This window comes from Anas platyrhynchos, chromosome 5 (genome assembly GCF_047663525.1).
Source record: "Anas platyrhynchos isolate ZD024472 breed Pekin duck chromosome 5, IASCAAS_PekinDuck_T2T, whole genome shotgun sequence".
Taxonomy (NCBI): domain Eukaryota; kingdom Metazoa; phylum Chordata; class Aves; order Anseriformes; family Anatidae; genus Anas; species Anas platyrhynchos.
Genome location: NC_092591.1, coordinates 34731638 through 34758364, shown reverse-complemented (window position 1 = coordinate 34758364; position 26727 = coordinate 34731638). Strand labels below are relative to the sequence as shown.

At 36.8% G+C, this 26727-nt stretch overlaps 1 protein-coding gene across 6 annotated transcripts in view; it reads right to left on the bottom strand.

Annotated features, from left to right (window-relative positions):
- STARD9 (StAR related lipid transfer domain containing 9) overlaps positions 1 to 26727 on the bottom strand; it is a 106318-nt gene that overhangs the window by 24028 nt on the left and 55563 nt on the right. For 5 of the 6 annotated variants that reach the window (XM_027458580.3, XM_027458585.3, XM_027458581.3 and 2 more), the window contains 14 exons: positions 26271 to 26343; positions 25281 to 25348; positions 23965 to 24062; positions 23552 to 23752; positions 23053 to 23150; positions 21665 to 21742; positions 20744 to 20818; positions 19837 to 20016; positions 15232 to 15283; positions 14165 to 14302; positions 13180 to 13262; positions 12021 to 12124; positions 9840 to 9887; positions 2490 to 2680 (listed from right to left, as the gene is read on the bottom strand). In XM_027458580.3, coding sequence (XP_027314381.1) covers positions 2490 to 2680; positions 9840 to 9887; positions 12021 to 12124; positions 13180 to 13262; positions 14165 to 14302; positions 15232 to 15283; positions 19837 to 20016; positions 20744 to 20818; positions 21665 to 21742; positions 23053 to 23150; positions 23552 to 23752; positions 23965 to 24062; positions 25281 to 25348; positions 26271 to 26343 — 1487 coding nt within the window. Of the gene's footprint in view, positions 1 to 2489; positions 2681 to 7087; positions 7279 to 9839; positions 9888 to 12020; positions 12125 to 13179; positions 13263 to 14164; positions 14303 to 15231; positions 15284 to 19836; positions 20017 to 20743; positions 20819 to 21664; positions 21743 to 23052; positions 23151 to 23551; positions 23753 to 23964; positions 24063 to 25280; positions 25349 to 26270; positions 26344 to 26727 lie in introns of those variants that run through there. The other variant, XM_072038791.1, reaches the window with a different exon arrangement.

Genomic DNA, 26727 nt, shown 5'->3' with positions numbered 1-26727 from the left:
GGCATGTTCTCTTAAAGAGTTTGTTCATTTTTAGGCTAGTATGAAAATATACATATTCAGCTGCACAGTTAACCAAAAAACTAAAATAAAATCCTTAGCTGAAAAAGCAACATACAAATCACAGGTAAAGTTCCTTCGTAAGTAGACCATTTCTCAAAGGACAGAAGCTTTTCAAAGCACTTCTAGCTTCCTAGCAGCAACACTTTTTTTGGATGGGTTTATCTTCAATCTGCAGCCTCTTACTGAAGAACTACCTTTAGTTGCTCATTCATGGGGTTAGGAAATCAGAGTTATTTAACTTTGATATGGTGAATGAGGGCTATCTGTAGCTCTTTGTAAGACAGGTGAGTGGCAAGAGGGGAATTTTGGGCTGTGGAAGTTTCCCTAATTTAAGAAATGTAGCCATCGTTATCCATAAGCATTGTGAGCATTACTTGCTTGGTGACTACAGATCTTGTTAAACATAATTCATTAGTGATCCCCACCTCTGTGATTCTCCTGTTCAGTTTATGTTGGCAGCTATGCACACAGTACATGCGTAGAAGTATGGAAACTACAGGTAAGTACAGTTCCTCTATGAATAAAAGGAAAGCATTTTAGTCATAGTTTTAGTTATTTTTTTCTTAATAGCATCTTTAACTTTTACATACAAAACAGTTTTCCCAACTCTTAATTTCCAGATCTGTCCTTTGCAGTGTGTTTCTACCAAGGAGAATATTTGGCAGATGAGAGTGTCCCTGTAATAGAGCTGCAAGCCCTAAGATGCTAATTAACGTCTACTCACTAACTTGCCTCTGTCAGGAGCTGAGAAAAAGATAATGCAGAAAAGGCTTTGGTGGGCTGCCAAGTGAAGAATTGTATTTGGCTGGCAAAAACTGCCCGTCTGGCTAAGCTTTGCATGAACACAGATAAACAGTGAAAGTAGATTGGAGCAGAGAACAAGTCTAGATTTGAGAAATTAAGATATTTTGGAGAAACTCTGTACTGTCTACATACCTTAAGCCCACCTACTTCCTACTTCCACAATTTTCTCTTTAATCTTTTATTTATGGGTGGTGTAATTGAAAGATGGCAGACTGTGTAAGTTTGGCTCTGAGAAACCTCAAAAAATTCAAAAATCATTCCTCTTCCAGGAACCAATAGCAGGCCTTGCCAAATGGAAATGGTGTTCTCTCTCTGTTGTTCCTTATCAAGAAACTTGGACCAAATCATTCATTAGAAGGTAACTAGAAGAACACAATAGCAACCCTATTCAGTGGTCAAGAGCTTCTCAAGGTTTAAAATGTTGCCAAATCAGTCTACAAAATCTTTAACAGGCAGTCACCAAGAAAAACCTTGCTGAATATATCTGCATGCAAAGCAGCATCTCTCGGGGATGGAAGCCACTGATGCTAGCAAACACTTCTCCAAATAGGCTTTTCATGGCATAGTTAGCGTAGAGCTGAAGTTTGTGCCAGACCAGTATCACCAGTATTTTATCCAATTACTTTCAGTTTAGGAAGACAACAGTTTCTCTGCTGAATCTGGCCTATAGGATGTATATGCAATATAACACTGATCACTGTAGAGTTCCTGTTGAAGTTAAAATCTCAACAAAAACTAGAACTTTCTCACTTCATTACACTTCCATCTGGAAAATGCAAGCAGACAAAACACCATAAAGCTTTAATCTGAAATGAATTATAATGTGTTTCAAAATCTTCTGCTGAGAACTAAGCATGAAGTGAACTTTAGTGTCCCACCTACTTCTCAGATGAGCACTGCTTAAAACTCACAAAGCAACCACAGTTTGAAGCATGGTTCTATGCCATGGGCCTTCCCTAAAAGCACATGAATAAGGTCTGCACTGTGCTACTGGTGAGATCATCAACAAACGCATAGACAGAGCACGTTAACCAACACATGTTGCAGTTCCAAGGCATCAGCTCTCTCAGAAGTGCTGCTAGGTTCCTATGTCATGCTGTTGTTAGAGCAGTTTCCCTTGAAAACTTATAGAACTACCATGGCCATCTGAATTTCAGTCTCTTGGAACAATGCAATGGATGAAGCACAGATAAATCAAAAGAAAACTGTGAAATACAATGGAAAACTCAGTCTATGAGTCTCACATGGGAGAGTTGCACTACAGATACAATCAGAGCAAAACTGCAGGGAAGCAGGATGGGGAGCAGCTGGGGAGATGAGAGGCTCAGTGCCACAGCAGGAACAACGTGTTGGTGCTGTCTCTCCCAGCAGTGACCTGCAAAGATAATTACTGCTGCTGGGGCACTGCAAAGGAGCCCTGTTAGTCCTGTTAATCAAAGCTTGATAATTGTTCTCAAGGGAAAGGCAATAATAGGAGAAAACTAGTAATAAGCTGTAAAAATAAACTTCCACCCATAACACAAAGCATAACTAAGACAAAAAAAAAACAAACAACAAAACATGAAGAGGATGAAAGAATTCAGTAATGGAAGGGAAGTGAGAGAGGGCAGGAGGCGGGTACCTACTTTCTTGGATCTGCTGGTTGATGAGTGCTTGGTCATTTTCTAGTTCCTGCTCTGCTTTGATCTGTCCTCTGAGGATCTGCTGCTTTAAATCCTCAACATAGAGTTGCTGCCGTTGAATTTGTTTCCTGTGGAAAGCTTCCTGGTCTCTCAGTTTCTGCTGGTACTCTTCATGCACAGCATCTATCTCTCTGCTGTTAGAAATGTTGATAATGAATTTAAACCAGAAAAAAATACCAAGCATTTGTAACAAAACAAGTCATCTTACTGAAGAAACACAGACAACATTCAGGGGATTGTTTTGTTCAGTAAGGGTGCATTACACAAAATACTCATGATGGTAAAGTAGCTGAGTACGTGTGTGTCACAGCAGGCTGCAGTCCTGTAAGTATCAGAAATGCCAGCATTCCTAAAAGTTGACATGGTGAAGCAGAAAATTCCATCACCAGAAAGAAGGCAAAAGGAATTTAAAAAATACTGTCACTTGTCATTTTGCTGAAGATCTTCCAAAAAGGAAATTGGAGGGAGAAGGGGGTGTTACTGTTTTATAAATTTATAACCAGTATTATAGGATGTTTTTCATGTGAGTACTTCAAAGAGTTTTTACAGAAATGTAAAACATTTTTTGTAATGTAAAAAATGTAAAACATTTTTTCTCTTCTTACAGATTAAAAATCTTCTACCTCGAAAGAGTTACTGGAATTACTGAGATTACAGTGAAAGTCTCTGAAAGTATCAAGGAAAGAACTTGATCATCCAATTCTCTCTTGGACGCAGCTTTTCCATTAGGTTACTACTTCTATACATGGAGCGTGACTGTGACCAGAAAAGTGACTAACCTGTGAAAAACTCTACAGTCCCTCCAAGAGGCTTGTTTCCTGACTGTTTGCCAAAAATTTATACACACACACACTATCTAAATAATATCTATTCTTAGCATGAACCACAACAGCATTGAAGACCTACTAACCCTATGGAAGAAAGGAATATACATTGTACCTATCTGCACATCATCATTAGAAATTCTTAACATTAAAGATTTATTATGTGCGAAGGAGATATATGATATTTACTTGACATTTTATTTCTAAACACCACATTATACACGCATCAGAAAATTAAATATTTAAGTCTTGAAAAATATGTTAATATATCTTACTAATGTATTAAATGATGTATTAAAATAAATTTATTACGCTTTTTAAAAGAAGCAAAGATGTCAAAACTCTAAAGAGTCCTTGAAGGTCAAAAGAAAAGAAAAATATAATATCAAAGGGAATGCTCTGGAAATGTCACGTTGTTTATAAAATCATTACAAATACAAGGTCAGATGAGCATTTGCCCTTTGCTACATTTGAATTTATTTGAAATCTCTATCTAGGACCATAAGCATTTGTTTGAAGCAGCCATTTCTACAGCAACAACTTCGACTCTGTATGCTAGATTGGCCAACAAAACAGATGAAACAATTAAGCAGCTAAAACCTACATGTCTTCTGGAACACCTTTAGATGTAACATCCATTTTCACTTTCTTAAGAAGCAGCACAAAATCTTGACTACACAAAGCCTTAAAATTCCTGATTATTTAAAATATTACTGACTCTTTTCCACTCACCTGAGGAAAACAGAATTTGTTTATGTATACATAATGCTGATGAGAATAACTGAAGAGGAGCATCTTCTATTCAATTATCTGTTATTGCACGGTGCAGTCAAAGTAAAAACTTTGTCATTGCCATCTGCTAAATGGCTTGTGTCTATTTGAGACCTACAGAAACAAATCACAACAATAGGCAGCTCCAAGTTCCATTTGTCCTTGGCTTGACTGCTAAGATGCCAACAGTCTGTGATTTGTATTTGTTTCTCTTGGATGAACAGTAATCAATGCCCAGGAAACAGGACTGGGACACCTAGTTTCATATGCACCTGAAACAGGTTTGAATTGACATTTTACTAATGCCCTGTAAGGCTCCTGTGGCTGTTTCATACCCAGGCTGTTTGGTTGTTTCTACTGACACCAACCGCTGGGGGACAAACTTAGAGGTTAAAGGTGGTCTGGTTAACTAAAGAATCATCCCTTTCTGAATATAAAATGAAATCTGAAGAGTCTATTTTAGAAAAAGCTCCCATGTTTTTAATAAAAACATGGGGAAGGCTTTCCATAAATGAGGATTCAAGGTTATGTTCTATATTTTCCAATATATACGCAGTAGTTAAAGTACTAAATCAGTAACTGAACTACCGATCTGAGACAGAAGACCCCTCCGATTCTGGAGCACTTACATCACCTCTGTGCTTTCATGCACTTAGGTTGCAAGGTCTTCATGGCAAGGACTGCCTTTGAATACTTATGCGCTACTTATCCTAAGAGAGCCTTGATGTCAGCTCTTGCCGATACATTAGAAGTAATAAACCTTAATAGCAATTGTACATGTGAAGTCTATGCACAATGCTGACGATGGGGTAGACTTCAGCCTCTTTTGCCAACATATAAAAGCTCTGAGTCCTATGGTGGTAGGACAGCTGAAAAATCTGAATCTACATTTGTTACTGAACATTTGCATGACCTTGGGAAATCACTTAGTCTGAGACATGTGAAAGAAGCAAAATACATTCATCCAAGAGAAGTGAGGAGAATCCATTAACCTTATCAAATATTAGAAAGTCAAGTATTAAAAGAGCTGATTTGTATTCATTTAACATTATCAGCAGCATTCTGTATGAGATTGAGGAAACAGAGTAAGTCGTTGCCAATAAGGCTGAAAAGCGGAGTTTGGTAACAAAACAGTAGACAAAGAATTCTTGTTCCACATCTGTTTACTAAAACTACATAAAATTCCTTTTACAAAAACATCTTCTGTTCTTAACCTGAGTTTTTGCTTGCAGTCATCCTATCATAATTCAAACAAATTGAAAAGCAGAACTTCGAAGTATGTGAAAACTCAATGCTGCATTTCAATCGTAAGACCTCAAAATGCTCATGGGGGCAGTTAGGTAACACCTATTTACAGGCGGGAGAGAGTAACAAGCTCTTCCCATACTTTCCAACAACGTGAAAAACATCCCACAGCCATTATAACGAATCAGAGAATAGGCATTGCAAACAACGGACACAGAACTGTGGTGTTTGCTGTTCTCAGCAGCACTAGTGTATTCCCTCATGTATGGGATAATAGCTTTTTGCTGATCTGACATGAAATTGTAAGATCCTTTCCAACAGGCATGTGTGTTTGCACATACAGCAGATGCTGGCCAAACTAATGTTATTACTGACAGCTCCATACTATGACTACACCCCATACGAGCCAAGAGTACAGATGCATAGCCATACTTCACTTTAGATCTTGGAAAAGACACACATCACCAGCAACCACAGCAACCATTACCATATTATTACTACCATGTTTTGGTAAGGTAGCTGGATGGAATGATTCTCTCTCTAAGACTGAAGTTTCTGTAATAAAAGGTAGGTGGATTGTCCCACTGCTGCTGAAGGTATATATAGAAATTGCAGTTCTGCTGCTATTTCAGTGCCTCTTTGCCTCATCTCCTCATTTTTAATAGTACAAAACAACAACCAGGCAGGGTGGTAGGGACAACTCTGAATACCAATACTGAGACTGAACATCCATGAGCTTTTTACAAAGTCGCTTCTTAAGACGATTTTCTCAAGTGAAAGAAAAAGATAATGAAAATTGATGCACAGCCACTTACATAATACAGGTATTATGGCAGAAGATGGAATGTTTTCCCCCTGGTTGTGAGCTTACTGACCATGAGAGTAAAACGAATGATTGGCTTGGGGTACAGATCTGTCTCTCACAGAAACTGCTGAAACCAAGAACACGAATTGAGAATGCTTCCTCCTTTCTACCTCTGAACATGCTATGTCATGTCAACACATCCTTGCTAGTTTGTAGAAATACCACCACAAATTAAACTCAAAAAGGAGGTGACAACGGCCCTAAAAGAAAATAATAGATTCACACACACACACACACACAGTGGCTAAATCACCTAGTAGGCAATGTAAAGAACAGTTTTTGTAGCACATATTTGAATGATTAAACTAAAAACAAATATCAATTCAATTAACATAAGAATATAGTCATATTCTGAAAATGGTGAACAAAATCACTCATTTCTTTCATCTAAAATGTCTTAAATAAGATGTACTATTAAATTAATACTTGAAATACAGAAATCCTATGATAAAGGAATCAAGCACAGATCAATTTCTGCTACTGCGTATGTTCCTCCCTCCCCATAAAAGCAACCTGCGTTCAGTACAGTTATAGCAGGAAATAACCTCGGGACAAATGTAAGACAAACAGCTTCGTTTCTGTAGACACAGACATATATAAAATCTTGGTTTCATAGGACCGGTATACTCTGGCATACAGCATATAAAAAAAGCAACCCTGCATAAAATTTCATAAAAGCATGCAGATTTCTAGGTGTACCAAATGCAGCAAGAAGTGTCAACAGTTACCCCTCCTCCAAGTAAACCTTTTAAAATAGCAATTAAAATTACAACAGCAAGATAATAACCTTAAAATAAACATAGCAAATTACAGAGAAAAAAATAATCGTATTATACCAATATTGCTGGATTGTTTTTCCATCTCATTTTTCTCTCCACAAAGTTTGCATGACGCATGCTAAATGAACCATCTGTAAATCCACATTTTTTCCAGCCTGTTTTGTCGTCAGCTCTCCGGGATCCTATTGTGCAATTCTCCTCCCCTCTTCCCCAAACACTTCTACTGCTGATGCAGAGGCTGGCGGCTCCTACAGCATAATGCAGTTTTCAGTAACTATGGCAGCAAGAGCTCTGTGGTGAGGCAGAACGCTTTCTGCAACAAAATCTTCAGGCTCAGACAGAGAAACTCAAGTGAAAAAAAATAAAGAAAAAGCAAGGAACACTTGCTAAGAGTTGTTACTTGTCATTTTTCCCTAAAGAAAACATCAGTCAAGCTAGCATCCCAGTCCTTCTGTCTGCCTAGTATTGAAGTCAATTTTTCTTTTACTAATGATTTTTTCCAGGGGGAAGAAGAGTTAATAAAGCAGAGGGAAAAAAAAAAAAGATGTTGGCAAGACCTTTTGCATATTTGCAAATCCCAGCATTGTGAGCAATCACAAACCAGGGTTACAAGCCTATCCACTGATATATATTCCCCCGCCTTGCTCCATCCTCCCCCTCTCCACACGTGTCCAATCTGGGGCCCTTCCCGCAGGGTCTCAGAGCATCACAGCAAGCAGCTGCACGGGACCAGCAGAGGAGACTGAGTACATCTGCTTCTGCCTAGCACTGAGGCTCAAACCTCTCCCTTCTCTTCCCTAAAGCAAAGGGAAAAATGATGCAGGAGCTACGAAGCAATGCCACTGGCACAATTCAAAGCAAAAGTTGGGGGGTGAGGGGCAGAAGTGGAAACCAGAAATTAGTAAGAACATCCAGCAGAGTCAGAAAGCTTTGGAAGTAAGGGACCTTCAGAAATATGTACACAGAAGAATCCCATTCAGCGCAGTCACCATCAGGCAAAATATCATTCATATTTTTGATTAGCTTATTTGCTTACAAGTTTTGCTTGTTTTTTAGCTTTTCCACAAAAACAAAACAAAACAAATCAAAACCTCCTTTTTTTCTTTGCTTAAACCCCAAAACAACAGTAAGGCAATGACTTGGTTAAGGCAGTCCTTTAAATACACTTCTAAAACAGACTTCTCTTTGGCAAGGAATCACAGGCACAAGACACAGATACACACTCCAGTAAAGGTCACTGCTGCATTGCTAAATTCCAGTTCAGCTGTAACTACAAGCTACCACAGGCTACCCCTTATGATTTCATTTATATTTAGAATTAGTTAATGCCCCTGCTAAATCACCCTTTTGCTCTAAGTTCTGGAGCTGCTGTAATTGACATAGTGACATGCTAATATGAGAGTGTAATAGTTTTGTGAAATATTTGGGATCTTTTAAGGGTTGCAAAAGCCTTCTTTAACTTGCATTTATACAGCAGTTTGAAATTCTCAAGTGATAGTTATTAGTAAGAACACGAAGTATTATTTTTACAAATACTAATTGGACTAGCTGCACTGTACCAAATTAGCTGTTGTGTTCTCCAGTATCAGCCTTATCTATGGACACTATTTCCTTTCCAATCCAGTAGGATTTCCCACGTTCTTAAAAGCCATTTTGTTTTGGGTCTTGGTATTTTCAGGGGGAAACCTTAAATATATTCTAAGAAGCTCCAATTCATTCTGTGTACTGCTGTATCCCTGGACTCTAATGGAACTACTCCATTTTTTTTATTATTTTATTTATTTCTTTTTAATCAGACTAGCAAGACAACAGAAATAGAGTTTATAGTTATATGCAGGATGGTATTAAGGCAACAACAGGAGCAAGAACCTCATTATCTACTTATGTGTGGTGATGCTGTCACATGATTGTTGCCAGTCACAAGCCTTCCATGTGTTTGCTGGCCTCCGATAAGCATCAGAAATATGAGGTGCTGGGCTCTTTTGGGAATATGAACAAGTAGCCAAGTAACAAGCACATTGAACCCTACCTCTTTTCAAAGAAAGTTCCATGCTTAAAGTTTTAATACTTGGGTTCAATGGTAAAAATGTGTTCCCTCTCTCGTTTCTGAAAATATTTTAATATAAAATTAGAGCTTGAACAGGCAATTCAACCTAATGAAAGCAGATGAGAAAAATAATGTAATCATACTGACAGCACAAGAAATGAGATTATAACTGATGATTATGATAATGTGTATGTCAATATGTACTGAAATAAAAATTCCAGAAGAAAGCAAAATACCACCAGTTCCTGATTAAAGAGTACTCAAATGCATGGAAGCCCAACAATTTCAGAATGATTTTTGTGTGCAGTTGCCATGCCTCTTTGCATAAATTGACCACATTCTGCACTAGGAATTCCTTGTTTGGACTCTTACATAAAGCTATTTTCTTCTCAACAGTAGAGAAACCAATTTATCTAAGGAATTTTTGATATACTAATGGGTAAACACAATACTTACCACTGACATCAGATTTATAGTAAATCCCATGGCAGTTGTGATTTTAAAATACAGATTACATGTGTGACAAATGTGCAAAATATTTGCACAAGATATAATATGAAAAAAAAACACGGTTGCAGAGACTTGCTTGTCATTCAGCTACAAGTACAGATTCTTGTTTCAACATAATAAAATCAAATTAAATTTTGGAGCCTAGTTTGCTTCTTCTGGAGGAAGTCAGTGTAGCACAGAAGAAAGGCAAAGCTAGAAGGGCCAAAAAAATTCAGCACGATTTAGACACATCACTTTAAATAGTTTTCTTACCTTATTTCAGGAGACCATTTGTTTTCTTTACAGTTTCTACATTTTTGACTGTAAAAATAAAAATAGGAAATTACAAAGAGATTCAAACAGAAGGCAAAAGAACTTCATTGAAGACTATTAAACGCAGAGATGAAGTTATATTTTTCAGTGGAGGAATGCTCTGAGATACAGGCCGCTAGCAGCTGGTAAAACATATGAAATGCTAAATGTGCAGGTGCGTGAGTGTGTGAAATACTAGGTGGAATTTTATTTATTTTTACTGTTTCAGCAAATAAACACTCCATGTAGTGCATTCAGTGCTATATTACTGTTCAAAGTACCTCAGACACACCTTTTAGTACTTGATATTGACTCTTTGCAAAGCCTAGACATTTTAAGTGACTTCATTTTATTCTCATATTACAGATTTTAGGCTAGATGTCTTCCTCATAACTAGCTCCATAAGCAGAACTACTTGTCTGGACAGAAAGACAGGCTTACTGGTTATTGTAAGAGAAGAACAAGTAGATCAATTCCATTTACATTTGCTAAAAAAGTAGTCAAGGGAAAAAAAAAAAAGACCAGTGGATTATATCAACTGAAAGACGACTATTTTTAGACGTAGTCTATAGCTTATTTCTCTAACAGACGGACATTTGTAAAAGTAATGTGAATATGATACCACTATGCTTCTCATTTTCATTGAAGTAATCATTTGAAACACTCTGGCTAAGTCTGAGCATAATGTTACATTATCTAATATTTTTAAGTCCTGACCAATGATTAAAAAACAGATCAATACAATCTGAAATGTTCTTCAGTCCCATCAAGTTAAAAAGGGCAAAATCTAGTGCACTGCTATGCTAAACTGTTCACACACTTAAGGATTTCTGCATATTTTTCTAGGACCAAAGTGCTATAATAAATGCTACACTTCTGATGTCTGAATTCATGTACGAGCAATGTGGTATCTAATTCTGACTGTCATTAGAAAATGACTTAAATTCTTCATCATTTTTTCAAAGAAAATAATAGGATCTATGTGTATAAAATGTAAGTCAGTAAATGAATAAACTGAAATAATAAAATAAAATGAAAACAAATACCATTTTGTAGAAAGGTACCATTGCAGTAAATCAAAAAACAAATGCGGAGATTAGGCATGTTAAAGAGAGCACACAAACACACTACCCAAGGTGGAAAGCAAGCCACTTGAACAGAAGGATGAAGAGATGTTCAAAAACAGGGAAAAAAAATTATGCTTATAAAAATGACATGAGATTCTTCCCCCAGAAAGAGCAAAAAGATTCCCAGTATGTAACCACACCAAAACACTCGAGCAAGAAGCAGAACTATCAACAGATATGAGTGAGAAGATGGCTGTTTCTTGCCTTTGACAGGTCAATTGAATGTGCCAGGCTGAGAGGAATTAAAAGAGAAAAAGAACCCAATTACATTTAGTTCTCCTATATTCTGTTAATGTTACAAGCTGAAACACAAGGAGGTATCTTAACTAATTTCTCTGATATACATTAATCATTGTCTTCTTCACACCTACCCTCTCCTCTTTCAGGAAGCCTCTCTCATTAAAAACATACATTAAATATCATGGATATGACCACTTCAACACTTCGGAAGCTGTCTATGCCTTATTTACTGCTCAGTTTTAAAAAACAAAAGAGAATCACCACGGCACTCTGAGATGAAGGGGTCAACATGGACCTGAGCTGCAGGGAATTTATGAGCTAATAGATCTTCTGATTTTCACAATTAGCAAGGAGACTGAATTGATAATTATGTTGGCTAAATCCTGATTCATAACTAGAGAAGTCCATTCTGTGCACTGAAGTAATAATATTGCAAAAGTTATAGATTAGCTTGTAAATCAAAACAGTTATAATGCAGATGTACAAGTGTACTGAATTAAGGCTGCCTGACAGTCTTGACCAAGGCATTTTCTTGATAGAGCATCAATATTCATTGTGCATCAATAAATAATTTTGAAGTTTATTGCTGGAATATCATAATATTTCAAAATTAATCAGTTGGCTAATGCCTTTTCCTGGACACTTTTGATTTTGAACAGCTGGAAACGTGATGGGACTTATTTTAAATACAAATCAGTTTTGTCTAATTAAAGTCCTGTCCTCAGACATCATTCCACAAGAGAAAGTTTTGTTCTTTTTCTTTTTTTAAACTTACTTTTCAAGGGAAGAAAGGATGTAATGAGGAGAATGGGTGCAACTTCCATCTAAGTTGAGCCAGTCCAAAGCTCTGCAGCTCAGAATGGGTGGGATATCATTAATCTGCAAAACACACAACACAAGAACAGGAAGAAAAAAATATCACAGCAGCCTAGGAACTTTCAACTTAGCAATAACACTGTTGCTGCTTACTGCTGTATGAAATGCTGTATAACATGCAGGATATGCATAATAATCTCCTCCCACGTGAACTTACAATCACACGGTTCTTAGTCTTTATTAATTTGCAAAACTATTAATTTGTTACTGAGTACACTTCTTTCTTTAGCTATTTTTTAATGTATAGCATGTTATATTAATCAAGAAATAAAGGATGAAAGCAAATGGAAATGAAGCCCTTATTTCAACTACAAAGGTGAGGACAAAAGGACAGTTGAGCAGAATGTTACCACATTAAAATCTGTTTCAAAAGCAATTTTCTTGCCAATATCAGTTGTTAAAATGGTTATGTCCTAAATCAGAAAACATACGTTATTTAAGGTAGCTTTTTGAGCTATGTAGGGTGGTTTTTTAAGAACTATGTTTTATTTTTATTTTTATTTTTTGAAACATTATTAAAATAGCTGACCAAATAACATCCTGCAGTAGTTAGTTCCTGTGATCAATGTATCAAGAAATATTTTATCTATTTCTGATGTATGTAACAACTAAAAGCTTTCAGGGCTAACAACACCCAAGTAGTTAATCCTTTAAATTTTCCATTTTTGATAGTAAACATCATTTAGAATGGTGAAATGACAGTATATAGAGGATAATTAAGAAAATTATCAAACGTGGAAAGACTCTCAATTGGTCTTTTCATTGCAGCCGTCTGCCTTTCTGTTTCAATCCCACTTTTTGTCATGACTAGAAATAGGAAACATTGAATTATTCAGGAGATCTGCAACACTGTTTGCTAAGCACATCTGAAAGAAGCAATAGTATCCTCCCACAAAAGGTTTAGTGTCATTACAGACCATTAGATGAAGGAAATAAAACAAGTGAATATGATGACATTAAGAAATATTATCTACACCAGGCAGGCTTTTAAGATGGAAAATAATACGGAAAAATCAATAAAGAATTAGGACAGAGAAATACAAATCCTCAGAACTTACTGATCTTCTTTGCCTTAAGACAGCAGCTTCTGCTGGGTGATTGAATCTAAACTTATGAGACTTGCCAAGGACAACAAGGGCCCCTGTAAACAAAAATTAATTACAAATTTACAGAGACACAATGCATCAAGCAGTTAGTGCCCTGAATATATAGGTTTCTAAACTGCTGTGTACTAACTACTGTGTATTCAAACCACTACCGAACAGCCTGTTAAAGAAAAAAAGAAAAAAAAAAAGATGTTCTGACCAACAGCTTTATGACAGTCTCAGAGCAGAGGACTGTTTTTAAAATTTGCCACTATGGAACATCACAGCTATCATTCTGTAATGACAGCATCCAAACAAATTAATCTTGGGGACCTCTGCAAATCCACCATGACAGTAAATTCCCCATTCACACTAAAGACCAGCATGACTTTGTACAAAAAAAACTAATGAATACATTGCTGGAAACTTGTTTTGATACTATTTTTTTTAAGAATCCAGATCAATCCAAGATTTCAGTAACTAGCTTTTTTTATATATTATTTTTTAAACAACCAAAAATATGAGAGCCTGATTTCAGCTGAGCTTATTCACCATATCCTATGACTCTATGGTTAGTGCTGGAGGTCATTTCAACCATATTACATAATTGCCCTAAAACCAACCAGAGATCTTCTGGCTTAGAGCCAATCTCTACTACTTTCCACAGCACTACCTCTGACTACAGATCTTCACTTTTCGGAATGATACAGACTACTGCAGCCAAAAGGCATCTTACTATGCCTTCACCTTTGTCTTCATTTTTGCTTTCTGTGTGTAGGTTCATCTGCTTGTACCAGTCTGGAAGCTACAGCTATAGCTCAAACCCTGTGGTGCTAGGCAGCTGCAGGAAATTGAAAGATGCATTTCTCAGAGCTGCATAAGCTTGGTAAATTCTTATCTCTAAATGCCAGAAATAGGTTGATTACAATGCATCACTCACAGAAAAAGCAAGCCTTACCTTGTGATAGACGACATGATCCAGTGACTTCGCATCCGTTCACAGTGCAGTGTGCGCCTTGAACTGGTCGTAAGGTTACAATCCCACAGATGTTGTCTATAACACAATGGTCCTTTTCAATCCAACGCCCCTGCAAAACTACAATGTATAGTTCATTTTATTTCATCTGTTGAAGGAGTTGAGTTCACACTGTTTTCCTCAGAATGCAGTACCACGCAGTCTTACCCTATGGCTGCATACTTGATACTTCAAAGAACTATTTCACTTGCAAAACAAGAGCTGCAAATTGTTGTCTTTGTTAGCCATGTACCAAATCACAGAAAAAAACAAACAAACAAAAAAAAAACAACCTTGATTGAAACTGGAATTCTCTTTAAAAGTATTTCCAGTTCTGGAAAATGATGAGCTATTTTCTGACTTGTAAACTGAAGCATAAATTCTTCTATTGTGCTGAATTTCCTTATTGCTATTTGGCATTCATTGTTTATATTTTGCTAATCCATTGGAAGAAAATCATCAAACAGCCAAAGTTAACAGAATTAACCAAAGCAGAGATTCCAGATTTTCCAATTTCTGTAGAAAGTTTCACACTCTAGTATCATTTGTGGCTCTTCAGATTATGACTGTTTAAATTAAGGCTAAAAAGGAAATGAAATAATAAATATTCTGATTGTTTAGATTTCATATGTAAAATACTCTGTGTTCAAGGAGAGTTAAAAACATTTTGAATGTACCCTAATGACCTATGCCATTAGTTTATGACAGAACGTACCAGGATTTGGATGTTGGACATAGATATTTCTAACTCTAACACAGCATTTCACAAGCATAAATAAAATTCTACAGAGACTTCAGTCATTTTCATTGTTTTTTTTTTTTTACTTCAGACAGCAACAAAAAAATAACAAAGATCTTAGCCAGCTTATGTAATTTTTCTTCTCTCCTTACCTTCTTCAATGAAGAGAAATGACGAAAAGAAACATTACCTAGCTATTATACAAACGAATGTAAACCACCTGCTTTGAACTGACTATATCATAAAATAATCTGTAATATCATTCTCTTACCAATGTCTTGATCTTGGTCTGAATCACTCCTTCCAATTTTGGTTGTTCCTTCCTAAAACAAGAAAACCACTAATATTAAAGATGAATTCTATATAAGGATAAAAAAAGCATATATATATATATATGCTTTATATATATATAATACATATATATATTCTGTGTATATAATATATATATGCTATATATATATAAATAAAAGAATATATCCTTAATTCTATATGAGGATTAGATGTACAGAAACTTAGCAAATACTTTAAATATATCACTTCTGAATGTTTGGACTGTTTAGAGCAAACTGTAGAAACTACTTTGTAATACTTCATCCTGCTGCCCCCCATAGAAATGCAATTACTTCTTATCCTGCAGCTATGGCAGCTTCTGTTACAAACCCAGTAGATGGAGTAACCCTCAGTGGATGATTTCTGGAATGTGCTTGTGACAAATATTTCGAATGTGAACACATGTCCTGATGCTTTGAACTTTTACACTGAGATTTGTTGTTTGCAGAAATGAGATAATTCTTTTTAAAAATAAGTACTCATGCATGAAGAAGAAGTCACAAAATGACTATTCAGTTAATGATTTTTTTTTCACAATAAAAATCAAGATATAAAAGTAACTGAATTCCTATTTAACAAGGCAACCATGTCAGAGAATGTGAATTCTTCAAAGTAACTACCTAAAGGTGAACTTTTTTCCAAAACATAAATAACATTTATAAAAAGTCTTCTTGGTGATTATGGCATATGGACATGTTCCTAAACTTGAACATTAAATAACTTCACAGGAAAGGACCACACAGGCACAAAAGTCTCAAGAACAAGCAGATCAAAAGCACATTATCAGCCAGTGATGGGAAGGAGACAGTATTCTTATGGTACAGTGCAAATATCAACAGAACAGTGTCATTTAATCAATTCTATGAGAACATACTACCAGTAAAAGCAATGAATTTACTACTTGCCTATTATGTTACATTACTGGTTCTACCTTTCTCCTCAGGAAAACAGAGCAAGACCATTTCCCAGCCCTGAAGAGATACTATACTTGATTGTTATAAACTGATTACTGTATGCACTCTGAAACGATTTTAGTGGCAACTCTGCAAGTAATAATACAATTAATTATAGTCATTAAGCTACTTGGTTTTTATACTCTTATAAGAATAAATTAAATATGCTTTCTGCTCCAAGCATATTGTAGCCTAGATTTAAACATAAGTAAGAAGTAATCATTGGAAGCCTCAAGACTGGGAAAAGTGAGGATGATGCAGTTATAGGTAATTAGGGGTAAATCATACTCATTTCTTGCATTTGAAGGGAAGGGAAGAATTACCTTTCAGCACCTCACAGAGCTTGAATCTCTGAGCAGTGGGGAACTGAACCAACTAACAGAGCCCTCTGCTGCAAACCCTGCTGAGACCTCCTCCCTTTCTGGAGAAGCTGAAGACTGCATTGTACCCAGTGCCTTCATAAAACCAAGTGAGCTAGCACCACATATTTTACACAAAAAGAAGTAAATTAATTCCCAGAACACCTCTTCATCAACTATCTTATTGACTAAGGAAGAAGATAGTTACTGTAACATCAAATATATTTTTTTTTTCTCCAATATGCTGAAATAACCTTCTTGTAATTCAGAAAAGTATATTACGGTTGCTCATGAAATTCACAATAGTTAAATGCATCACAATTAGTGGAATGAATCTGGATGAGATTAGGTACAACTGAAAACTGCAGCTAAGAGCAATGGTGCAGATAGTATGCAAGCAAACTAACTTGTTAAAGATAAAGCAGAACTAGCCATAAATAAGACCCATTTCAAGGTTTTTTTCAAATGCTATTAACTGAGCTAATAATTTAAATACTCATAGTCTTTCCTAATTACTATTGAACGTTCTACCTAAAAAACTGAAAGACAGATGTTTCAGAACAAATGACTGCATAACTTCACCTTAATATACTAAGGTACATCTTCATAACTACAAGTAATTTTATGTTGTTTCTCTCTTCTGCCAGTGTTTCCTGACTAAGGGTGGAATTCCCAAAGCACTTTAGAGAAGCATAAAGAGGGAGATGACTTCCCCCCTTCAGTTTTTGGAGCACTCTTATTTACAGAAAAGTGGAAAAAAAGACAAAATGATCTAAAATTATACCAACAAATCTTTATTTTTAAGGTCAGTTAGGCTATAGAAAAAATACTTAATTTTGTTAACAAAAGCCAGAAAAAAAGAAATAGAAGCTAAGAAAGAAAGGTTCATTAAGCACCAGCACAGCATTGATTAATGGAATTAACATTATGGAATAATGAGAATAAAAGATTAACAATGTCTGCTTTACATGATCTGAAGGCTGCTTCTCTCAAGAAGTACAAAATAAAGTGCTGTAATACATTAAAGTCCTAATATGTAAGGAACTGCTAGTGTTTTACCTTCTTGCTGATCAGATGAAGGTAATAGACACCAGAGTCTAAAAGATGCAAAGCACAAAGAAAAGAAAAGGCAGCATCTAGAAGCAAAGAAAGAGGAGACAAAGACATTAGTCTGACAGAGACACTGGCTAATGACTTCGGAAGGTGACTCTTCAAACTAGGCTTATCCATTAAAATTAGTATCTTTAAATTACTTCAGGTGTTGTTAAAATTACTATGTGAAAATATTTACTGTTTCCACACTGACACAGAATGGAAAAACGTTTAAACTGTAGCCATTACTTTAAACTAATATTTCATGTTAATATAAAATGGAGTAGTAAATTTTAAGCATGTTGATCAGTGCAAGATGTTATTATTTGGTTCCTAATTATTACCTGGTACAGTTTCTTTGTGCTGACATAAGACAAATTAGTAAGGTTTCTCTTTCAACATAGAATCATAGAATCATAGAATATCCTGAGTTGGAAGGGACCCTTAAGGATCATCAAGTCCAACTCTTGACACCGCACAGGTCTACCCAAAAGTTCAGACCATGTGACTAAGTGCACAGTCCAATCTCTTCTTAAATTCAGAGAGGCTCGGTGCAGTGACCACTTCCCTGGGGAGCCTGTTCCAGTGTGCAACCACCCTCTCTGTGAAGAACCCCCTCCTGATGTCAAGCCTAAATTTCCCCTGCCTCAGCTTAACCCCGTTCCCACGGGTCCTGTCGCTGGTGTTAATGGAGAAAAGGTCTCCTGCCTCTCGACACCCCCTTACGAGGAAGTTGTAGACTGCGATGAGGTCTCCCCTCAGCCTCCTCTTCTCCAGGCTGAACAGGCCCAGTGCCCTCAGCCGTTCCTTGTACGTCTTCCCCTCCAGGCCTTTCACCATCTTCGTAGCCCTCCTCTGGACACTCTCCAACAGTTTCATGTCCTTTTTATACTGTGGTGCCCAGAACTGCACACAGTACTCGAGGTGAGGCCTCACCAGCGCAGAGTAGAGAGGGACAATCACCTCCCTTGACCTACTAGCGATGCCGTGCTTGATGCACCCCAGGACACGGTTGGCCCATATAATAATATAATATAATAATGGCCCACATAATAAAGAATAGTGTGATTTCTGTTTCAAATATCTGTTGCTGTTTTTTAAGAGAAAAAAAAACCAACAACATCCCAAAACTGTATCAAGTGACATAGAACCTAGATTTGGATTCAAATATTTTATTAGTAGACAGATATACAAGATCAATTTCACAAGACAACTTCATTTAATAAATTGTTTGCTAATGAATGCTTCTCTGAATAGGTGCCCATGCACCATTCTTTTTATGTTAAAACAGCATCAATATTTTGGTAACTTCTACTGGCTTAAACAACATCAAAAAAAAAGCAAAAAAAAAAAAAAGCCCAGTTTAGCCCTTACTTATCCCTGATTAAAAAATCCCCTGAAACTAGCTAGCCTGGCCCTCACATCTTAAGCTACAACCCAGAGTAACACACGTGACGCTATGAAAATTTCTTAGTGATGACAATTCCTTAAATGAGCAGCTACACAGCAAAGCATTTGCTATGAAGCCAGGATGAAGCCAGGACTTCCACCTGACCCTGGAAAATCTCCACTCAAATAGGATTACAAGTAAGTAGCATTCATGCTACACACCTAGAATCTACTTTGTGCACCTGATAAAGTGAAAATAGCAATAAACAGAAGTCACTGCCAAATTGGTCTAGTCAAAGGTTACCTTTGTACTTGATCTACAAATATACAAATATTCCAGTCTCAAGTATACAAGTACCTACTAAAATCTAGAGCAGTAAATCTGGTACACTTTACCTTTTTACAGATACATACCTGTCCTTATGCTTTGTGAACAATCTACTAATTTTGAATTAGGGTATTTCACTTTGCTTACCACACATTATCAATTAGTTTGCAAAGGCATTCATAAGAGGTGAACTTATTACTCCATACATGAATTCTTGTCTGCCTCCTCCATTTTCATTTGTCCTTTTCTGCTACTGTTCTCCTTTCATGTATGTATTTGTTCTTTTTGTGAATTGTGACCTTCGTTTTTTGTTAGCTATTGTTGTAAAGTCACCTTAACCATACTTAAATTCTTTTTTAATTTTTCCGCAAATAAAACATGTTTTTAAATTAAAAGGAAAAACAAGATAAGTGACATTATCTCACCCTGAGATGATATAGCACCACTCCTGTGCTGAGGATATCATCATCCATGGCCATTAGATGAGGTAAACTGGAATCTATTGTTACTCCAGCTTTTTCTTTGTTGATGTCCACACTGTATTCTTTCATGATGGCCTTCCTGTCCATCCACTTACTTGTCCAGTCTTTGGTCAGTTGCTCAATCTTAAATGAGAACAGGAGGAAAAATTCTTTCATTTGATAAGTAGTTGAATGTTTCTCATACATAAATTTATTTAGGAAAAAAACAAACAAACCATAGTTTTCCAGTTACTGTACGTAAAATTTTTTCACCAGTTACAGCGCATGTGTATTTCTAATTGTAGAACATTTCTGTGGCAACAAAAATAAGTTAAACCTATGCTACTACCTAGTGAAGCAGGCTAACCCACTGAATACTCATTCCCAAAACATCAGAAAGATTTATGATCACACTAACTACTTATTTTTCCTGTCCTGAGAAGCTTAAGCAAATCCTAAAACCAAGATCTCCAAAACCTCTGCACATCACTGATGACTAAATCTTCATCATAACTTGGTGACTGTGCAATAATTTCCCTTAAATTAATTGGAGGAGTTTAAACTTGGAAGACAATGGAGTCATATAACGAATTACTGAGATATACTTAGACAGTTTTCAAACTAGAAATAGATTGTGCAGACTTAGTAAAATGCAATGGACAGCATCCCATTAGGGACACAAGAGACTCACCACAAATTCCTAGAGAGCATGCAACATGCATTAAAGATGGCAAATTCCTACATATTCAGAGCAAACATGAAAGGATTAGGGCAAACACATTTTCACTGTTATTTCAGAACTGTGGCAATGCTATCCCTTCCAATCCTGTGGAATGTAAGAGGGTTAAAGCAGCATGTAGATCATACGCACCTTCATCTCATTCTGAAGAACCAGCTCGGTAAGATTTCCATCCCTGTCATCGCTCCAAGAAGGACTGGAATTCCTCTGTACAAACAACAATCACAGAGATCTGTGTTGGTTTCCTTATTAACAACTGGCAAGCATGTTCTTTCAATCTCCAAATTTCAAGGTGAATTCAGGAGAAGGGAAGACAAAAAAAATAGACATGCAATGCTGCCTACTCCTCTCTTAACTATTGCATGCAAGTTTGGGGGGAAAACTGGTGAAAGTGCATTAACAGAAAGATTTCTGTGTAAATAAATCCTGGATTGTGGTTCTAGTGGCTTTCAGCAGAACATGCTCCCTGTAGCATGGAAAGCCAAGATGATGTTATTCCAAAGGCAAAGACATAGAGTGCCAGCTGTATTGTGAAGTCTCAGAAACACTGAAACACTCATAACCTCATTTGGAGGATCAGAGTGTGCAGGCAGGATGAAACCTCCAAACTATTGTTGAGATCTACTAGTTCACTTTTTGGGGGGAAATAGGATTGCAACAAACTGGCAGAGAAATTAGAGATTAACACTTTGCTGTCTTGGTGCTTGTGTATCCCTACAAAGAAATATTTATATTTCAAGGCATTGGTATCAATGCATAACAAAGCCAGCCAACTCTATGAAAGACAGCAAGGAAATCCTTTCTAATCATCACATAAGTGCTTATACTTCAGGATTATCAATATAATGCCAGAAAAAGAAGAAATGTCCAAAATGCAGTTAGCCTGATAATTATCAGGAAATGATGCAGACATTTAATTTAATTTAAAATAACAAACTATTTAATTTGCCTCCAGACACAATAGATATGAAGATAAACAGATTATATGAAACTAAGTTACTGTAGCTACCTAGAATACCATTAAAGCTCATGCTGGGAAGCGTTCCTACATACCAGTTCAAAGCTTATCAGCATAGTTTTCAATCTGTCAATTTCTTCTCTCAGTTCTCTAATCAGTCTTACATTTGCATCCTGAAACATTGAGACACAGATATTGGAAAAAACATTGTTAAAATAATTATAGCTAAAAAAAGCAATGCAGAGCTGTTCCGAGAGCCCAGAAGAATACTTTCAGAATAAGTATTGCTGCATAGGCCGTTGATGGAAATGAGCTTTTTGCAGACAGTTTAGGATGATTGTCTCTATGCTGCCAGTGACATTTTGACTCAGTTCAGTTTGCTGTAAGGGGAAGAAGGCAACTACCCAAAGAGATGGAGTTAAGGGGCTACTACAGACTGTGTGAAAGAGCAGTGGGGAAGCAAGCTGGGAGGCTGAGAGGCTCTATGAAACAGAAGGCTGAGCTAGGAGGACCATATTTATTCACATGTGGCCTGTCAGAGTTGAGACTACTGCTGTGAAAAGCAAGCTACTACTGCTACCAGTGCTGTCTAAAAACTAGTCATAAGGCACACTTTAAACAGAGAATGGAAGCAGTCTAACTCAAGAAGCTGAACAAATAGAACTTCCGCACAGAAGTCATGTCTTTGAAATTCATGGTATACAGAAAAAATACAAGATAATGCTTTTAGAAAACACAGCCCTAAAGAATTTTAGTGTAGTAAATATACAAGGTTGCTTGAGTCACACAGGGGCAGAGACAGCATTCAGTTACCCAAGGCAGCATCAGACTCTTCCTTTAACACCCTACCACCTTTTAACTTGTGCAGTCTGTGTAGGACTCCTGCACAATCAAAGAGATGAATTTACCATACAGTCAGAGTTCACCCCTGGATATTCTGTGCAAAGAATGAAGCTATGGTTCTGTGACAAAACTTCTTCCTATGTATTTAAAAGCTTCATCATGTTGTGTACTGAAAAGAAGACAAATTGAGACTACATAGGCTACCTTAAGCCTGGCAAAATTTTTGAATTCTTGACTTTGCAACCTTAACATTGTTCCTTTAACATGCCTGAAGGAAGTGCTGTAAGGTTACACGTTTGTATTAGTACATTAAATAGTAGTGAATAATGTAATGGATCTGTAACTCCACCAATATTTAGGATAAAGACACAGGGTGAACATGCATGTCACAACAATTCAAAGGGAAGAAAGATGGAAACTGATGGCATAAATATGAAGAATGTAAAAAAGGTGTGAAATTCTAAATTATGTAAGCTGCAAGGAATCAAATAATTTCTGTAATACCCAGTCTCCCATTTTGCTCCAGCTATCATGAGACAGAGGTATGAATTTTATTCAGAGAATAGGTATATTGAATAAAGCTTACAAAACACACACAACAAAACTGAACAAGAATGAAAAGAGGAACTCAAGGCCTTACCTCATTCACTCTGGGCTTGTTAATAATATTTTTGGCATTTGAAGCATATCTCAAGGTACTCATGGTCTCGTTGTAGCTGGAACTGGCAGGAGAAATAGCTGCAGATAGAAAGCAAACACTGATTTTATTTAAAAGAAGTAATCAGTTTAAGCAAACACTTCAAAAATGGGGATGTTTTTCAGTTTGACTTCTTTATAAAACAAAACCCAAAATATCCTTAGGGATTCATCAAGCTCACAGAAAATGACTTTTCAAACTTGTATTTATAAGTGAGTAAATCACATTAAATCAAAACTATGACATTGGAAAGACTCTTATGCTTAACTTCATGAACAATCAGCACACCTTTTTATTTCCTGATGTATCCTATGAAGTATTTATGAAAATCTTTATAAGGTCAGACTCAAAGTGACATAGCTGACTTTGCACCTCAAAAGAGATGTATTTCAGGGGAGTAATGTAGTGCAAAATGATAACAAGGAAAAGAAATCAAGCTCACTGGCAATCATAATGGTCTTGGAATTGCCCCCCAGACTGTCCTTCAGAAGCCAGGTGAGGATGGAGTCACGGTATGGGATGTAAGCTGGCCGTCTGGTCCCACTGACACTGCCCGTGGAAGGGCTGTCCACATGACTGCTCTCCCCTTCACTTGTTAGGGTGTTTATGCTCTGGCAGCTGCTGAACATCTGTGAATTTTGTGCTGAAGGAGAAATGCAACAGAGCTCAGGAAATGAGTTATCTTTTTCTGTCATGACCATTTAATTTTCTTAAATGTCATTGCAGTTTATGAAGCCACACAGCTGTTCTGTTCAGCTTTTTATTGTAAATGTAAAGATTAAGATATAGCACATCGTGGTTGAGTCCTATGCTTTTATTGCTACTCTCGAATATAAAGAACTACTGTGCACTTACCTAAAGTGGAGATGACAATTCCAAGTGTAACCAATGACTTATTAATATTGGCACCTTCTGTAATTCGATCTTTACAGTAGCTGGGATCGGCTCTTTCACTGAAGCACACAAGCATGGGAAAGACAATGCAAACCAAATAAAAACGTTTAAGTATTAACACACAATATGAAAGCATCACACATTTTCCTTACACACAAGAAAACAGAACTAGCAAAGTGTACAATTAAAACAACACATTTTGAACACTTCACATGAAATATCCCTTTCTGGTTCAGAAGTCCAAACAACCATCAGAAGAGGCCACTGGAACAAAATGCTGCTTAAGACCCACCAGAACTTAAATTCAAGACTGAACTGGGCAACCAAAGTTTAGCAGGGGTTCCAACTAAGAGACAACACACATTACACAACCTTTAAGGGCTCAGTCCATAATCTATACATCCTCTCATTACTACTTTCTCTGCTCAGATGTGCACGGGGATTTATGTTCTTCAGAAGGAAAAATGTCATGTTTTCCAACTGCTCTACAACTCTTCAGCACAACTTCTATCCTAATATTCTCTGTCACATCCAGCATAACTACATGTATGATATCATAGAATGGGGTTTGGGTTGGAAGGGACCTTAAAGATCACCTAGTTATCACCCCTCTGCCATGAGCCCAGTAGATCAGGTTGCTCAACACCCCATCCAACCTGGCCTTGAACACTTCCAAGGATGGGGCATCCACAACTTCTCTGGGCAACCTGTTCAAGCGCTTCACTATCCTCTCAGTTAAGAATTTCCTCCTTACACCTCATCTAAATCTCCCCTCTTCCAGTTTAAAACCATTCCCCCCTGTTCCTCATTGAAAAGTATAACTAAGATCAGAGACTTAGGAGCTTTTGAAACACAACCTAAGTAGAGAAGATAAGAATACTTTCCCATGCTAGACAACCATAAAAAATATACTCATTTTTTCTCTTTTCAAGCTCAGACGTGGTAATTCCACTAACAGCTATCAGAAAACAAAACAAAACAATTCAAAATAACTTAAAAAGGATACAGGGTTAAGTGGAATTACATTAAATGTTTGCAACAGCAGAGTATTGGACGTTAGGACACAGGAATTTCTTTACCCAATGAAATCCAGTACCCAGTCCAGAAGAATGGATGACAGAGATGACATTAGTTCAATATTCCTTGTTACCATATACAAAAGATGGACTTACTGTTGTGTTATTGAAGTTTTAAAATATTAGATTTCATATTTTAAGGCAGTACTACAGCCTCTTCAGATAAAGTTAGCTTTTTGCCATTTGGTGCATTATTATTACCTGCCTGCAAGGTCCACTAAGTTGATCTTGCTTGCAATTTCAGAGGGGAGATTGTTCTCCAATATAGCCTGAAGAAAAAACATAAATAAGGAAGATTATTCCTCCTAATGCATTAATGACAATAAAATAGGTGCCCTCTTTTGTTTGTAATTGATTTGCACTTCTGACTCTGTCACTGCCTTTCTTTGTGACCTTGACTCACTGGCCATGTTCAAATCATTAGCTCAACAGCTTTCTCAGCTGACAGAGAAACTATGCTCTTACGCGGATTTCCTCTTGAAAAAAAAAAAAAAAACAAACTTTACTGCCTAGCGACTGTGAAAGCCTTTCTCGTAGATCTTGCACAGTTATTTTCCCCTAATGTATTCCAAAGGTCTTTTGTGAAACTACTGAAAAATATCCCCAAATGTTTTGTGATTACAGGATGTTAGAAGTGTGAGATAGAAAAGGTCTATTGGATCACTGAAAGACTTCCCTTCCTGGGAAGGATATAATTCCTCCAGAGAAAGGGTGCATTGTCTCTGAGAGGACTGGATGCCAAATGCTAAAGAGATGAGCACATCTGAAATGCTGGATAGATACAAAACTTTGGCATTAAACTAATGCCACATATACTTCAGTTAAGGATCCTAAATGAGCATGACAAAACATAACTTCAAACACACCCACAGATCATTTTCACAGCATCCTAACAAGGGATAATGCATTTCAAAGGGCTGGGTAAAGCTTTAAACATTTCTTTTTACAGCAAGTCTTTGGCATCACTGCTAATTATGAGCTTGTATAAAGAAACAAGAATACTTCCGTAAACATAACACATCAGGCAGTGTAGGAAGGGTAATATATCTGCAGTGTGATCCAAAGGAAATCAGTAACAGTTTCCACCGAGATTATTACAAACAGCACAAAACAGTGACAACTAAACAGTGCTCAACACATTGAACAATGCTTTTTTAGAGTGAAAAGGAAGTTGGATTATTTTTAGCTAACCTGAGTATAGTGGATGGTGAAGATAGCATGAGATCTGCTGCTGGCATTGTGGATATGTGTAGCTGCTGTGATTCTAGAAAGAAGAGCAAACCATTCAATTACATCAGGCTTATTTCCCTGTATTCAGACAAAGCACAAATAAACAGAGCAGAGTTGATGAAGATGAAGGAATGTGAAAATTTGATAATTTGGTATGCTGCATTCTTGGATCTGATCACACAGACACAGGACCTGATGGATAGAAACCAACAGTGAAGTTAAAGGTGGTTTAGCCCTCCAACAGCACTCTGAAGAAATGTCCCAAAGTGTCTTGCAGTACAGACATAAGGGGTTGCAGGAGGGCAGAACACAGCAAAGAAGTACAGACAGTCATAACCTCACACAGCTCACCCCAGACATCACTGAATGTGCCGGCTCAATACTTTTTTATCCATATTGTTCTTATTTTTATTTCTTA